Raw genomic sequence first — 15,797 nt, 5'->3', positions numbered from 1 at the left:
TCTTTATTCACATGTTTACTCAACCCTCACTAATACTCATGACGTGCCAGGCACCGTCAAAACACGGCCCCTGCAGGACTTTGTAAGTAGCATGTGCTAGTCTGGGCACATGCTTTACAGTGAGTAAGAAGCGTTCAGCTTGAGATCCCAATGCCAGCCCACCATTAGCCAGCTAAGGGGATGTACCAAAACCTCTTGATCTTAGAGGGACTCACCTTCCTTGTTGTATGACAGTGGGACCTTACGTACCTCTTCCAGCTATTATGAGGATTGCATGTGTTTAGTCACATCTGGTGACTAACTCGATACTGAGTAACCGGATGTCACCTGCCGAAATTGTCATCGTCCTTTTATACTTTGCACTCATGCTTCTAAGTGCAGAACATCTTAGCTCTGTTCCATCTGACTTTCATACATAAGAGAAAACGAGAAAGAGATGTTTGAATTGGGGGCCTTGTATAGCAAGCATAGTAATCTGCAAGCTCAGGATGCAGTGAGTCCACTGGAGAAAAATCAGGTGGCATCAGTAGCTGAACAGTTTGTGTTGGGGAGGGAGCAATCTTCTAGATAAGGGCCCCTTTGGCCCTGCTGGTAACTCAGATGTTGATGATTTACATGGGGACAAGGACAAAATATTTGAGTCTGGAATGTGTTTAGAATCAGCTTAATCAGACACACCCCAGGCTAAGAGGCAACAAACATGTCTTGTTTTGTTTTTGTTTTAATTTGTTTCTAGTATATGATTCTTGCTACTGTCATGCATCTGCTTTTCCTCATCAAATCACAGGAAGTCAAAAATTGGGTGGCCACAAAGGGGATATGCGGGGCATGTTGACACTCAGAATCGCAAACCAGTACATTAAACGTCCCTCCTTTTACAAATGAACCAGTATCACTGCAAATACAGGATGAGAAGTGACTTCCACATAAATACCTGGCCTCTCCAGCTTGCCTGCTACACTGCCCAGGAAGCGTCATTGAGACACTGTCCCCAGAGTGTCTATGTCCTGGGACCTCAGAGAAGTTCTTTTTTTTAAAAAGGGCCCACTTTATGGATTTAATATATAATAAATGATATTTAATATATTTATAATTACATTATATTTGATAATGTTTTAATATATTTAATAAATGTATTTGTATCTCTTTATTTGTTTATTTTTTGTTTTTTTGAGACAGGGTTTCTCTGTGTAGCTTTGCGCCTTTCCTGGATTTCGCTCTGTAGACCAGGCTGGCCTCAAACTCACAAAGATCTGCCTGCCTCTGGCTCCTGAGTGCTGGGATTAAAGGTGTGTGCCACCACCGCCCGGCCTGTATCTTTTTATTTTTTTTTAATCTTTTATTCTTTTTTTAACAAAATAAAATATAATAAGAAAAACCAAAGCCATTACATTGAAGTGTTGAACAAGGCAAACCAAAGAAGTAAAAGGGCCCCAAGAGAAGGCACTAGAATCAGAAACTTACTCATTCCTAGAGTCAGGAATCTCATAAAAATACTGAACTGAAAGCTATAACGTATATTCAGAGGGCCTGTGCTAGCTGCTTGCTGCTTCAGTTTCTGTGAGTTCCTATGAGCTTTGCTCGGTTGACTTAGAGGACCTTGTTCTCCTGGTGTCCTCCGTCCCCTCTGGCTCTTACACTCTTTCTGCCTCCTCTTCCATGATGCCTCTGTGCTCTGAGGAGAGGGGAGTTCTTCAGAGGGCCCTTACCATGTGAAGATCCTACCTGTGGGTTCCTTCCAGGCTGCTGACCAGCCAGGCTGCTGACCAGCCAGGCTGCTGACCAGCCAGGCTGCTGACCAGCCAGGCTGCTGACCAGCCAGGCTGCTGACCAGCCAGGCTGCTCCCACCCCCATCCCAGTACCTGCCGTCTTGTTCCTCATCATGTCTTCTTTCTGTTTCAGAATCTATAATAACTTGCCAGAAGTTAAAAAGAAAAAAGAAGAGCAAAAGAAAAGAGTGATCTTACAGAGTAACAGACTCCGAGCAGAAGTCTTCAAAAAGGTAGCTGCCTGGGGCGTGGGTGTGATGTGGGTGGTGCACAGAGAGATGGGAACTTGACATCTTTGTTTCCCTGGCTCCTCCAGCAATTACTGGACCAGCTCCTTCAGAGGAATGCGGTCTGATCCCAGGTGGCCCTGCTAGCCACCGCCTGGATCTAGGAAGACTTTCGATGACGCTGGATGAACCATTAAACTTAACACTATCTTCGCACGTGAAAAACACATTTACTTTACTTTTGATTTTTTTTGTTTTTTTGTTGTTTTTTTTTTGTTGTTGTTTTTACTTTCTAAATGACCCAAACAAACAAAAGCAACAGTCCTGGAGTCAATAACTCAGCAGTCTGTTGCTGGGTGGGACTTCCATCCCTAGGAACCTACTAGATTTTGTCTCTTTTTTTGTTTTTCTTTTTTTGGCTTGTGAATTTTGCCCATTGCTTCTGAAGTTTTCAGTATATCATTTCCAACCAAGAGGGAAAAGTTTATATATTCAAGTGTGCTTGTTTGTTTTGTGTGTGTGTGTGTTGTTGTTGTTTGGTTGGTTTTTTGTTATTGTTGTTTTTTGTTTTGTTTTGTTTTTTTTCTGGGGGGGAAGCATGTTTGGGTTTTGTTTTTTGTTTTTTTTTTTTGTTTTTTGTTGTTTTCAAATTTTTGAGAAGCCAAACTCTATCATATTTTAACTCCCAATCCCAATGGCTGCCAGTTCTGAAATCCAAAGTCTGGGTTAAAGTCTGTTTAGCATACACATCTTGGAGTAGCAGAGGCTGACTTTGAAATGGACAGATGAAGAGGTAGCCAAGTAAAGACAAAGAGTAGAGAGAGCCTCTCTTCCACCCCACCCCACAGCGCCCACCTTTGTCAGCCAAAGAGCTTGTTTCAGTGGAAGCTTGAGAATGGCTGGGTGAGGATGTCAGTGTTTTCAGAGAGAGTGCGTGCGCACGCGCGCGCGCGCGCACACACACACACACACACACACACACACACACACCACAAACATCAGAAGTTATCTTAATCAAATGGCCTAGTGATACCCATTCTTATTTTTTCTTTCAAGTATTCTTCATAAAGATGTATTTGTGGAGTTAAGAACAAATTAGTTTTTGCAACAAAAATGGAAATAAATACATTTATTTGAAATTCAAGTATTTCTCTGCCATGTATTATGCTCAGTGTGATGATTCCTGCTACAACACTAGGGTGACATCATGTCTCCTTCTCCTCTACCTCTGGCCACAATAAAAGTCCTTGTGCTTCTGGATTCAGAGCAAGGAATGCTGCCTCTCGGGAGCTGGTGCAAGAGCTACAGGGATGACTGCCCGACATATGCTATATGCGTGTTCACATGTTCAGGTGCTGGTGTGTGGTGGTACGTGTGTATTTACTTGAAGAGGCCAGAGGACAAGCTTAGGTATCAGAGTTCAAGTCCCTATATTTAAAAAACAAACCAAAAAAAACCCACCTCATTGGCCTGGAGCTAGCCAAATAGGCTTGGGTGACTGTCCACTGAGCCCCAAAGATCCATCTGACCCAGCCTCACCAGCACTGGATTACAGGCATTACGGCCAATGGTGGTACACCCCTTTAATCCCAGCACTGGGGCGGCAGAGGCAGGCAGGTCTCTTAGTTTAAAGCCAGAGCGGTCTACATTGCAAGTCCAAGACAGCCAGGACTACACAGAGAGATCCTGTCTTAAAAACAAACAAACAAACAAACAAAAAAGCCCCAACCAACAAAAACCATAGGCTATGGGGATCCACCTCAATTTGGTGTGCTTTCCCATGCCATGGGTGAGTCATCTCCATTGACAAGAGTCTTCCCATCTGCTTCATGCCTGCCCTGCTTAGAGGAAGCAACATGACAGAACCATTGGATCAGAGGCTGTGGTACCACTGCTGTTCCTGGTCTGTAGCCTTGGGTAGAGATGCCAGCCAGTCAGCATCTAACCAGCAGAGAAACCACAGTTATCTGGAATGCTTAGACTGACTTATTAACCATATAGAGCACTGTCTAGTAAGAAGTGGAGGTAGCTCTGAAGAGCCCAAGTAGCCACAGAAATCCAGGGAGCTGCTCTGGAAGGGCTCAGGTAGGTGTCATCTCCGTAGATGACAGAAAATTGTTTGTACTGCCACACCTGTAGAACTTGATGAAAATCCACCCTCTGAGGCCTGCCAGAACCCTGCCCTGGCAGTGTGCAAGGTTGAGCCCCTCTGCTGGAGCCGTGGTCCGGAGTTGGGGGTGGGAGGGTGGGGTATGCATGCTTTGCAAGGCCTGGCCCAGCAGCCTGCTGAGCTGTATCTCTCCCGCGCCCCCTACTGACAAAGTTTAGCATTTTCCAGCAGTCTAAGGGAAACTATACAAAAGGCTACACTATCCATTTTAGCTGAGCAGACAAAAAAAAGGTGGATTTGGAGGTGAAAGGGAGAATACAATGAAGACCTGGCACAGTTGGTTGTTTAGCATTGCCTCAGTTTCCTTAAATTGCCAGATGCAAGTAAATATAGTGCCTTCTTCATGCTGTTGCTATGGAAACAACGTGAATGTGAGTGGAGTGTGTGGAAGGATGTCTGGCCCAAAGCAAATACACCATGAGTGTTTCCTGGCATGCACAGAGGTGGGATGAGACATACATGGGCCATGAATTGGTTGAGAGCTTGGCAGTGAGATGCTTTAAAAGGCCATTGAATGCTTGGCTTTGCTGTGGCTGGTCAGTCCTGTAGGCAGGAAGTTTCATTATAAAGTTTGGTTGGGGGCTGGGGAGGTGACTTCTTAGGTAGAGGCTTTCCCTAGGCTAGTAAGCTGATTTTGATCCCGGGGACCCACAGAGTAGAAGGGAGAGCTAACTCTCACAGATTGTCCTCTGGACCTCCTTATGTGTACCATGGCGTGTGCATAAAACACATAAAAACAATGTGAACTAATAAGTAAATAAATGCAAAATGTTTGGGAAAGTCAAGTTTGGAGTTGATTTTAGTTTTAGTTTTTTGAGTACAATTTTATATAGCCCAGGCTAATTCTGAACTCTCTATGTAGCAGAGGCTGGCCTTAAACTTCTGGTTGTTCTGTATCCACTTCCCAAGCTCCGGGCTTCTTGTAAACTCACTCATGCCCTCCATGTTCCCCTGACTTTGGGAACCATTTCAAAGCAGCTCAGCAAAGGAGTGCTTGCTTTTTTTGTACTCTTAGGGCCACTTCAGGTGTTCCAGTGAATGCCTGTGTACCGCTTAATCACTTTGTGAAAAATACACATTTTAAGTCAAATCTATGATAGTTAAGGACAGTCTTTCTTGTATGAAGATCCTGCGACATCTGTCCTTACTTTTCTTTAGTATCTCCAGAGCAGTTCCAAAGCTTTTCCCCATGCATTCAAATTCAGGGCCCAGCTGTTTCCAGACTGTTTGATGATACTTAAGGAGGGGAGTCTGTGTCAGCTAACATTTTAAAGAAAGAATGCTAGACAGAACCACATTTTGCAAGAGTTTATGAAACACTCACCTTCAGTGCAAACCTGCTGCTAAGACTTGGAATGTAAAGAAGGAAGAGTCAACCATAGATTGAAAACACTAAAGAGTGTTTTCAAGGATAGTTCTTCACTAAGGTGCCAGGGAGGGAAACTAGGTAGGCATATGGGGTCTGATGTGGGGACCAGACCACTTCCTCTGGACCAGCTGTCTCAGCACAAGGCAGAACATCAAAATTTGGTTTCCTGTTGCACTTAACTAGTGTAGAAATTCTTTTAATGCTGATGAATGAATTTGACACAGTGTGAGTTTCTCTTCCATCATGAAGTAATAACAGAAATATATAAATGTTATGACCAGCATGGAAATCAAGGCTTACAGAATTAAAGCTGCCATTCTTTCCCTTCTCTCAGGAATGGGCTACCATTTGCTGACTAATTTTATTAAACTCAGGCCTCAAGAAAGACTCTGGAAGATTTGGACATTCTAACTAGACTTTGCCATAGTAGCTTCAGTAAGCAAACTCTTCTCTGACCGTGGTTTATTTGAATCTGAAGATAGTTTGGGTCCAGCACAGAGACAACCTTTCAGAGATGCGGCAGGCAGAGGGATGAGGGTATTCTAAGGAAAGACTCCTGAGTCAGAACCAGGCAACATTTCAAATCTGTGGAGATGTCCAGGTGGTAAGGGAACTGGGCTGTCTCCTGGTGGTCCCCATGACTTCCTGTGGAAAGAGCAAATCCCACTGGGGTTATGCATCCTGTCTGCCAGCTGGTAATGGAATAATGGGAAAACAATTGTCTTGGCTCTTCAGCCAGTGCCTGTTGCCAACCCAACTTCCTGGAAGTTGTAAGCTCCCTGGGTGAGTCAGCAAATGCTTGCTCAGAGGAATGAGACTCTTTGAAAGTATTATTTGTGAGGCAGCCAATTATGAAAGAATAGTGGAGATTTCTCTGTCTCACATAGTCCCTGCTTTTCAACACTTACTGATCTCAGAGTGTATTGGATGACCCACAGTCTGAGTATGAGGCACAGTGGATGCAGGGTGACAAGAGAGAGGAGGAGGGGGCAGGATGTGTCTGCTCAGGGAGGGTGATCTAATCATCGGTACATGAGAGTTCTGAGTCAAGCAACTAAGAATGTGGTAGAAAAATGACTGCTGTGGGTTGATGGGAATGCACTTATGGGCATGCTCAACACAAAGGAAGTGATCTGCTAAGTGATTAAAATGTGTCCATCAGCAGATCATTCCACATGATAGGGTTCCTTGAATTTGTACTTTCATCAAAATTGCCCACAAATGTGTAGTAGCTCTGTAGAAACCTTTGAAATCTGCCATCATGGGTAGAAGCAGCTCGTTCCTGGAACTGAATCACTTTGGGAGTTCCTCTAGGTCTCTTTCTTGTCTTGCCCCATGCTATTGGGACATTGCTGGCTCATGCTTCCAGAGCAGACTATCCAACAGGTCCTTGAGAGTCTGTGGAGTGCCCCACCCCCACACCCTGTGGCTTGTTTTAGAGGGACAGGTCCCTCCATCAAGGCAGAATCTTAGTCACATGGACAGTACCAATGACAACTTTGCAAGTCTATTCAAGAGTCCAGGGCTTTTCTTCAATTTGTATCTGTTGTTTCAGTTGAAGATTTGCTCTGAGGTCCTCATCTGGAGTGTGCACAGAGGAAAGGAGAGGAAGAGGAAAGTCTCCAATTTTGTTCTCTTCTCTGGAAAGGTTCCTGGACACGTCTTGAATGGCACCTGCCTGGCCATGGTGCAGCCAGAAAGGTGACTTCAAGTAGTAGCCTTCCTCCCAGATCTAAGCACCTCATGACCTGGGAAGGGACCTGGGATAGGACCTGGGACCTGGGAGGGGAGCTGAGAAGGAACCTGGGAAGAGGAGACAACTTACTCAGAGCATCTCGAAAGAATGAAGCATTATTAAAACAAACAGAAACCTTTTAAAATTCTTAAGAAAGGGGGTAAGAAGGTGACTCAGTAAGCTGCTTAACACGCAAGTGTAGGGATCTGAGCGCTGCCCCTAGAACCCACGTAATAAAGTTGAGCCCAGCAGTACACATCTGCAATCCCAGTGCTGGGGAGGAAGAGACAGGAAGATCTCTGAGGCTCACTGACTAGACAGTCTAGATAAGACAGTGAGCTCCAGGCTTGGTGAGAGACCCTGCCTCAAAAACTATGGTGGGGAACAATTGAAGATGTTCATTGTCACCCCCTGGCTTCACACATGTCACACCCATGTATACAGAAACATGTACACATCACACACACACACACACACACACACACACACACACACACACACACCATCTGAAAATAAGAGGGAAAATGTGTTGACTATTCATGGTTGTGAACTTAACTATATATGTCTGGAATTAACTAAAACCCAAATAACTAGGCACACCTGTGAGAGTTTTTTTTTTTTTTTTTAATTAAATCTTTTGCATTTGAACTAGAAAGACCCACTTCCAATCTGGATCTTTGAGGTGGGAAGATCCATCTTGAATTCAGATCTTTTGAGGTGGGAAGATCTACCTTTAATCTGGGCCACAACTTCTGCCGGCATCCTGTGTAAGGACATGGAAGATGGAAGCTTGCTCTCTTTCTATGTGCTTGCTCTCACTCTTGCTAGCAAGTTGATTCCTTCATTGGCATTAGAGCCTACATCTTTGGGATTCTGGACTGTGCTGAAGATCAGCCGAGACAGCCAGCATCATGGACTGAACAACTGCTAGGTTCTTGGCCCTTCCATTGGTAGACAGTCATTGTTGAACTAGCTGGACCACAACCTGTAAGCCATTCCAATAAATCCCCTTTATATATAAAAATACAAAATATAATATAATAGTACAATATGACATACATAGAACTATACACAGTTATATATGAGATATGTGTGTTGTATATATAATATATATTCATTCTATAAATCCTGCTCCTCTCAAGAATTCTAATACAGAAAAGATCTGTCTGAATAGGGAAGAGGGATGAATCCCTAAAAATCATTTTGTTGAACAGCCCCAAGAGCAAATTACATAGAGGTAAATGTACGTCAAAGACCTCAGGGTATTCCCCCTCTGTCTGAGCATTGTACCTCCCTGGCTTGCCTGAAGTGGTAGGGCAGCTGCAGAGGACATCAATGAAACCATACCACTGTGACCCGTGCTGATCCTGCAGGACAGGTGGTGGCTGGCTGTGGGCCAACCTGCCCCAAGGGGACAGTATGAACACACCCACTGCTGTGGATTCATTCAGACCTCCACCTTTGTGCCTTCACCATGGCAGCTTCTCTGGACGTAATATGGTTACACAGACACCAAAGGGATAAATGATAACAGAGTCCATGTGGTCTAGCCTGTGCTTCACATGACAAACCTCTCAGTATACATGAGAGTTTTGTTTCTGTTTAAAAATATACCTGAAGGCTACTTAGGCCTGATTTAATTATTGTATGCTGACATAATTACAGCTGTAATGCCAGCCTTGCTCTCGGCTAACATGTTTGTTAAAATGACAAAGTAACTTAGAATGTTTTTGAAGGGATTTGGGGGGGAGGGGTAAAGGCTGTGACATTTCATTAGCAAGGCTGAACCTGACTATGATGAATAAATATTTTTGCATGTATTAAACTGGAGTGTGTAGCTGTCGGTATGTCTAAGGTGGTGGAGTGGATATAGTGGGTGGCGGGTGTGTGTGTGTGACAAGATTTGCTTTGGGTTTGAGCACTCCAAACTTGCCTCTCAATTAGCCCTGGAGAGGAATTTCCTCTCCTGCCACCACTGCTAGCTATGACATGGCTTTCAACTGGTTGACAGTGAGACTTGCTAAACCTAGCACAGAACCATAACAGAAAACTACTATCCCAGGGTACCTGCCACATGGCTTTTTAACAAGAACAGACAACTGCTACCCCAGGGTACCCACCACATGGCTTTTTAACCATAACAGCTTGAGAAAGCATTTTGTTGAAGGCTAACCACACACCACTCCCCAGCCCTGTTCTATCCATGTTCCTGTTTGGTTACAGCTACTGTTAATACATACAAATAAATGATAGCTACTTTCTTGACTCTCTTAGAAACTTCCATACTATTGCAGAGCGAAGAGACCCATAAGTGAGTTCAGCATCTCATTCCTTGGGAATCAAGGAGTTCTGTTTCATTCAAAGATTCTATCTGTTCAAGGTGAGCAGCTTGCCCAGGCTCACATTTGTTTTTGGGGTTTTTTTTTTTTGTTTGTTTGTTATTTTTTTTAATGTTCTACTTCTGCCCCCTTTCCTTGCCAAGATGGTGCTCACTTACAGGATGGGTCCACAGGAGATGGATGAATAAGTCAGAGCTCCAGGTCTGTTTACAGGATCCCTAGATAGCTGTGGACCTACTGTGGACTAAAAGCTCACATTCATGTTTGTACTGTGAAGCCTCAGTCCCCAGTGTGGCCCCGAGTGGTGATGGGCTTCTTAGGAAATAAGCAGGGTTAGAGGAAGTTCTAAGGGTAGCCCTTATCCAATAGGATTAGTGACCTATAAAAAGAGACGTGGCTGGGCGGTAGTGGCACATGCCTTTAATCCCAACACTTGGGAGGCAGAGGCAGGCAGATCTCTCTGGGTTCGAGGCCAGCCTGGACTACAGAGTGAGTCCCAGGAAAGGCGCAAAGCTACACAGAGAAACTCTGTCTTGAAAAACCAAAGAGAGAGAGAGAGAGAGAGAGATGAGAGAGTGCATGTTCTCTTTGAGATGGCTCAGATCCTGCATTAGCACACACACACAAATGATGGCAGCCTGCAGTCCAGGAGAGAAGACCTCAGATCATAACCTAACTGCTTTGTACCTTGATTTTGGATTTGGCCTTCAGAACTGTGGGACATTTTTTGTTGTTTTAGGTGCCTGGTGGATGATATTGTAGTATAGCAGCCTGAGCAGACTCCTTAGGACCCTCACTTGTCCTCTGCAGTTACAGTGACCTCATCCATTCTGATAACATATGCCACCCAGGTCTAGAGCAGGCAAAGTCCTAAAGCTGAGGCTGCTGGTTCTTCTTGTTGGTGATATTCTATGTTGATATTTGCGGGGACCCTGTTCATATCATTTAGAGGTATGGGCTGTCTCCCATAGACACCCTCAGCCTTGGAGGTCTACATTGTAGCCCTGGGCTACAGAAAGCCCTTTGTTCACATTGACACCTGCTAGAGAACCTAATCAAAGCCCATTCCTGTCCAATCTATTGGAGGAGGATTTTACCTCAGCTTACATCCTGGATTCCCTCTCTTCTTGGCATAAAGTCCCATAGCCAAGATATTTAAACATTGCTCTTCTCTTAGTTAGAGTTGTTATTGCTGTGATAAAATACCATGACCAAAGCAACTTGGGGAGGAAAGGGTTTATTTGGCTTATATTTCTACATCATAGTTCATAGGGAATCAGGACAGGAACTCAAGCAACTCTTTGCCCTTAAAGCAGATTCTGTGATTTCTCCCATTAATCTGCCATCATAATTTTCCTTCTTACAGTGATGTGTAAGGGACCACAGAATATGGAAGAATGAAGTAGGCTCATCATGACATGGAAATTATGCAATAGTACAATGTTTCAACCAGACTAAAGAAGCCAGGTGAAGGGTTACACTGTGTTTCTCTCCAGACATTAGCACTTATAGGTGCCAAAGTACCCTCACTTCCATGTCACCAGTCATCAGGGCTTTCTTCCTCATGTCTCATTCTATCTGAGAAGGCCAACATTGCTCAGGTTCTCTACTCAAAGTCAAAGGTAGAGGAACAAACAACACACTTTAAAAATTCTGAACAGAAATTGCCTAGTTTGAATCCCATTGGGAGATGAGGGAGGCTTCTTAGACATATGTATCCATCAATGCCATTCAGATGCCCCAGGTTCATTTTCCACAGAAGATGCCTTGGCATTGGCTGTGTGAAAAGTCATGAATAGAGAGGACAGTGGGAGAAAAAGGAGGAGAAGAGCCATGAGCAATAACTGAGTCCAGAGAGCAGAAGGAGATTTCCAAACTCTGAGCCATCCAGGCTATGTTAGTGAAAGAATTTTCAACACAAGGTTTCATCAACTGTAGGTCACATGGGCACACTATATTGTGAAGACTCAATGTTCATAGCTTTCTCTTTCTTCCATAGAATACTTGCTTTCCTCTAAATACATATATTATTAATAGACCATCAAATATTCACTTCACCTAAAATGAAATATTCATGCCATAATCTATGAAACACACACACACACACATTGGTTTTTTCCAGGCACTTCATTGAAAATATTATGCTGCCTTTTTCTTGCCTGTGGGAAGAGACAATTCTACAGATGTATTCAATTCTACAATTCAGCAATCTGTAATGATCAGAGAAGTTCACAACCACAGTCAAGAGTCGATGATTCTGTTCAGAAAGCCAGGTTCTAATAAAAGAAATTGTTCCTGAAAGTTGAGAAAGCACACAGGCCTGGTGCATGCTTTTAGAATATATGATCTGCTTTGTCTTTTTCTCTTACATGTCTCAAGTCTGGGGGCTGCAGTGAGGCCCACCATGAAAAATGTTCTTGTGATCAGCACTCATGCCTGAGCACATAAGACAATCTGCTTGATACCAGTTTCCTGCTAGACCAACTCTTTGTACACAAGCATTGTATTATCAGTTGCAGGGATGTCAGAAGCCGTCAACATTCAAAGGGTGCAACCTAGTTTAAATCTTGGAATGTGTTCAAGGAAGATACTGATGCAGTCTTGATCTGGTCTTGTCATAAGACTCCCAGGCTCTGGAGAAAACACATCTCCACTTACAGCTGGGGGACATTGTCCCAGGATGAATAGCTCCCATATGGGGTTGAATTCAATTAGCCAGCTCCTCCAAGAGGCACTAAAGTACTATTTAAGATATTTCCAGAATTCTCCTTGTCAGCTTTGCAAATGATTCTCGAGTCATTGAGGCCATAAAGCATTTCCATTACCCTTCATATGAGTCAATAGCAAGTCCTATGGGTTGAATGCTTGCTTGATGCCCTGTGCTAGGTTTACTTAGGCACACCTGAGCAGGGAATACAGCATAAACTAGGAAGTGGTTCATAGACAATGCCTAAACCACAAGAATACAGAAGGAGCTGTCCCAACCTCCACCCCAGGTTCAAGGAACACCAAAGAATAGATGGTAGAAAGAATGGGAGAGCCAGAAGACAGGGAGGAGAGCTGTGAAATGTTGTCTTCTGGACATTGCATGGCCATTGTGTTCATGAACTCACTGAATCTCTGGTTACCTGTACCAACCAAGATCAAGTCAATGAGGTTGGCCAACACTCCAGCAGGCAGTATTAATTGGCCTGAGTGAGTTAAAAAAAAAATATAGAAGGCAAAAACCATTCTTACAAAAGCAGTATTTTGACAAACAGCTATACTAGAAGGGAAGGAGAGACATGCAGGGTGGGCGGAGAGAAAGAAAAAGGAAGGAAGGAATGAAGGGAGAAAAGGATGGAGGGAGGGAGGGAGGGAAGGGAAAGAGGGAGTGAGAGAGGACAAGTGGATGAACTTAGATCTGATAACATAAAATGAACACCAGCTTGCTTCAGTCTGGAGGTGTCAGCACCTCAAATTCCTGTGGTGGTATTGTGTTCTTCAAAATATTGTGTGTTCCCCGAAATAAAATTATCTGGGGTCAGAGAGCAGGACAGCCACAATATTAAACATGAGGATAGGCAGTGGTAGCACACGCCTTTAATCCCAGCACTCGGGAGGCAGAGCCAGGTGGATCTCTATGAGTTCAAGGCCACATTAGAAGCAGTCAGGCATGGTGACACTCGCCTTTAATTCCAGAAATAAATCCTTTTATCCTAGGGAGTGATGGCAGAAAGTAGAAAGATATATAAGGCGTGAAGACCAGAAACTAGAAGCATTTGGCTGGTTAAGCATTAAGGCTTTGGAGCAGCACAGTTCAGCTGATGGCTGAGATAAAGACACAGAAGCATGCAGTCTGAGGAAACAAGACCAGCTGAGGAACTGGCGGGGTAAGGAAACTGTGGCTTGTTCTGTCCCTCTGATCTTCTAGCATTCACCCCAATAACTGGCCTCAGATTTGATTTTATTAATAAAAACTTCTAACAATTCTGATACAAATTCCTAAGTGTAATAGTGAACAAGCACCGCAAACTCCTAACCACTGAGCTATCCCTCCAGCCCCAAGGTCCACTTCCTAACACGTCAGAGGACTCGCAGTTTGCATCTCCAGCCCCAGGGGATGTGAAGTCCTCTTCTGACTTCCAAGAGCACCAGCACACATGTGGTGCATATAAATGGACGTAGGCACTCACCTGCACCTAAATAAAAATAAGAAGTATTTTTAAAAGAGGCGGCACCTTTAAGAGACCATTCAGTCTTGAGGCAGCATTCTCATGAACAGGATTAATAGCCTGATGAAAGAGGTCAGAGGAATCATTAGTTTGTCCCACTACAGGACAACAGTAAGGGCTAGCCTTACTTCATCTGTGAACCTCCCCAGACACCCGATCTTCTGGGGCCTTGAAGAACTTTCTAGACTAATGAACTGTGATAAATTCATTTTTTTAATAAATTACCTCATCTGAACTCATTCTTAAGGGGAAGAATGGACTGACAGATACACTGCTAAATATCAAAAGTCATAAACAGAATTAAAAAGTCATATGGAAAAAATGGGACAAATATTTGAAATTATATGTCACAGTATATTTATTGAGTTCTCTAGAGGAACAGAACTGATAAAATGAATACACACACATACACACATATACATACATACATACCAACATACATACATACATGACTTACTAGGGTCCCTTACAGGCTGTGGTCCAGCTAATCTAATAATGGTTCTACCAACAACTAGTCAAGAATCCAGTAGTTGTTCAGTCCATGAGGCTGGTCTTCAGTACATACTGAATTAGGCTCTAACACCTGCAAAGCAATGGACTTGCTAGTGAGACCAAGCAGGCAAAAAGCAAAGCATTCTTCTTCCATGTCCTTTATATAGGATGCTGGCAGACAATGTGGCCCAGATCTGCCCACTTCACAAGATCTATATTTATGATTTCATTAAGAAAAACCCTCACAGGTGTACCCAACTGCTTGAGTTTTAATTAATTCCAGATGTAGTCAAGTTGACAACCAAGGATAACCACCATTCAGGGTTAACTCTTTTTCAAAAGCTTAATATAGCTCTAGTTTAAAAAAAAAAAAAATCGCAATAGAAAAACAGCCAAAGGACCTGAACAGGCCCTTCACAGAAGAAGAAGAAAAAAAAAATGACAAATACACAAAAGTACTAGAAAATACACAAAACTGGTGAATTTTGTAAATTAAAATAAGGAAATATATAAACCTACAAAAGCAATGCTCTCTCTACTTTGTATTGTGAGGGTGTGCGTGTGTGTGTGCGTGTGTGTGTGTGTGTGTGTGTGTGTGTGTGTGTGTGTGTGTGTGTACAAGCATGCACATGCCACAGTGCATTTGGAGGCCAGAGTCAAACTCAGGTGTCATTCCTCAGGTGCCATCCACCTCATTTTTTTGAGCCAGTCTGATCATCCTGGAGTTCGTTGATTCAGCTGGGCTGGCTGTCCAGGGAGCCCCAGGGACCTGTCTTTCTCTGCCTTCCTAGGCCTGGTCTGGCCTGACACACAGGTGACTCATGCACCACCATGCCCAGCTTTTTCCTATGAGTTCTGGGGCTCGAGCTCAGGTCCTCATGCTGCAAGGCATGCTGTTTCATAGGCTCTGTCTTCCTCCTAGCTCTCTATCCCTCACTTCTCTGACCCACACTCACCCTGGAGGGAAGCTGGCTTAGCATGTTGGACAAGGGTATACTGCAGTGAATCCCAGACTGCCAGAAGCTGAATAAAGCATAAGAACTCTGAGCAGGACAGAGAAGTCGATGGTGAAGGGACGTAGACAGAGGGAACGGTTGCAGAGAGGAGGCATGCAGATGGTAATCCAGAGGCTCTCCAGAACCAGCACTACTATGAGCCAGGCTGTTTCTGGAAACTGTGAAGAACACCACAGGAAGCCAGCAGGGTGGAAGCCAAGCCTAGTGTCTGTGGTCTGTGTTTTGGGCCTTTCACACTTGGCTGAATGGTAACTCACAACTCCCAGGAAGGGGACCCATCAAGATGTGACTGAAGATGTGTGTTCAAGGACATGTAAGGAAATGTTATTTTTATCTGTGAAAAATTAGAAACAACTTAAAAGTTCCACAGGAAGGAGATTGTTTATATCCATTGGATTGTGGACAAAGGTCACAGCAATGTGTTTATATTAGGCTGATGTTGCAAAGCCATCGGCTGAGAATGCT

The 15,797-nt window shown here is 43.8% G+C and overlaps 1 protein-coding gene across 6 annotated transcripts in view; it reads left to right on the top strand.

The window, feature by feature from the left end:
* Positions 1 to 7,733, top strand: part of C1H10orf90 (chromosome 1 C10orf90 homolog) — a 256,198-nt gene extending 248,465 nt beyond the window's left edge. For 5 of the 6 annotated variants that reach the window (XM_036196872.1, XM_036196846.1, XM_036196856.1 and 2 more), the window contains 2 exons: positions 1,904 to 2,003; positions 2,087 to 2,543. In XM_036196872.1, the coding sequence (XP_036052765.1) occupies positions 1,904 to 2,003; positions 2,087 to 2,125 (139 nt within the window). In that variant the 3' untranslated portion in view covers positions 2,126 to 2,543. Of the gene's footprint in view, positions 1 to 1,903; positions 2,004 to 2,086; positions 2,544 to 7,091 lie in introns of those variants that run through there. The other variant, XM_036196838.1, reaches the window with a different exon arrangement.
* Positions 7,734 to 15,797: the final 8,064 nt, after the last annotated feature.

Source organism: Onychomys torridus, chromosome 1 (assembly GCF_903995425.1).
Source record: "Onychomys torridus chromosome 1, mOncTor1.1, whole genome shotgun sequence".
Taxonomy (NCBI): Eukaryota; Metazoa; Chordata; class Mammalia; order Rodentia; family Cricetidae; genus Onychomys; species Onychomys torridus.
The sequence above is the reverse complement of the archived record's forward strand: the minus strand, read 5'-3'. Positions and strand labels throughout refer to the sequence as shown.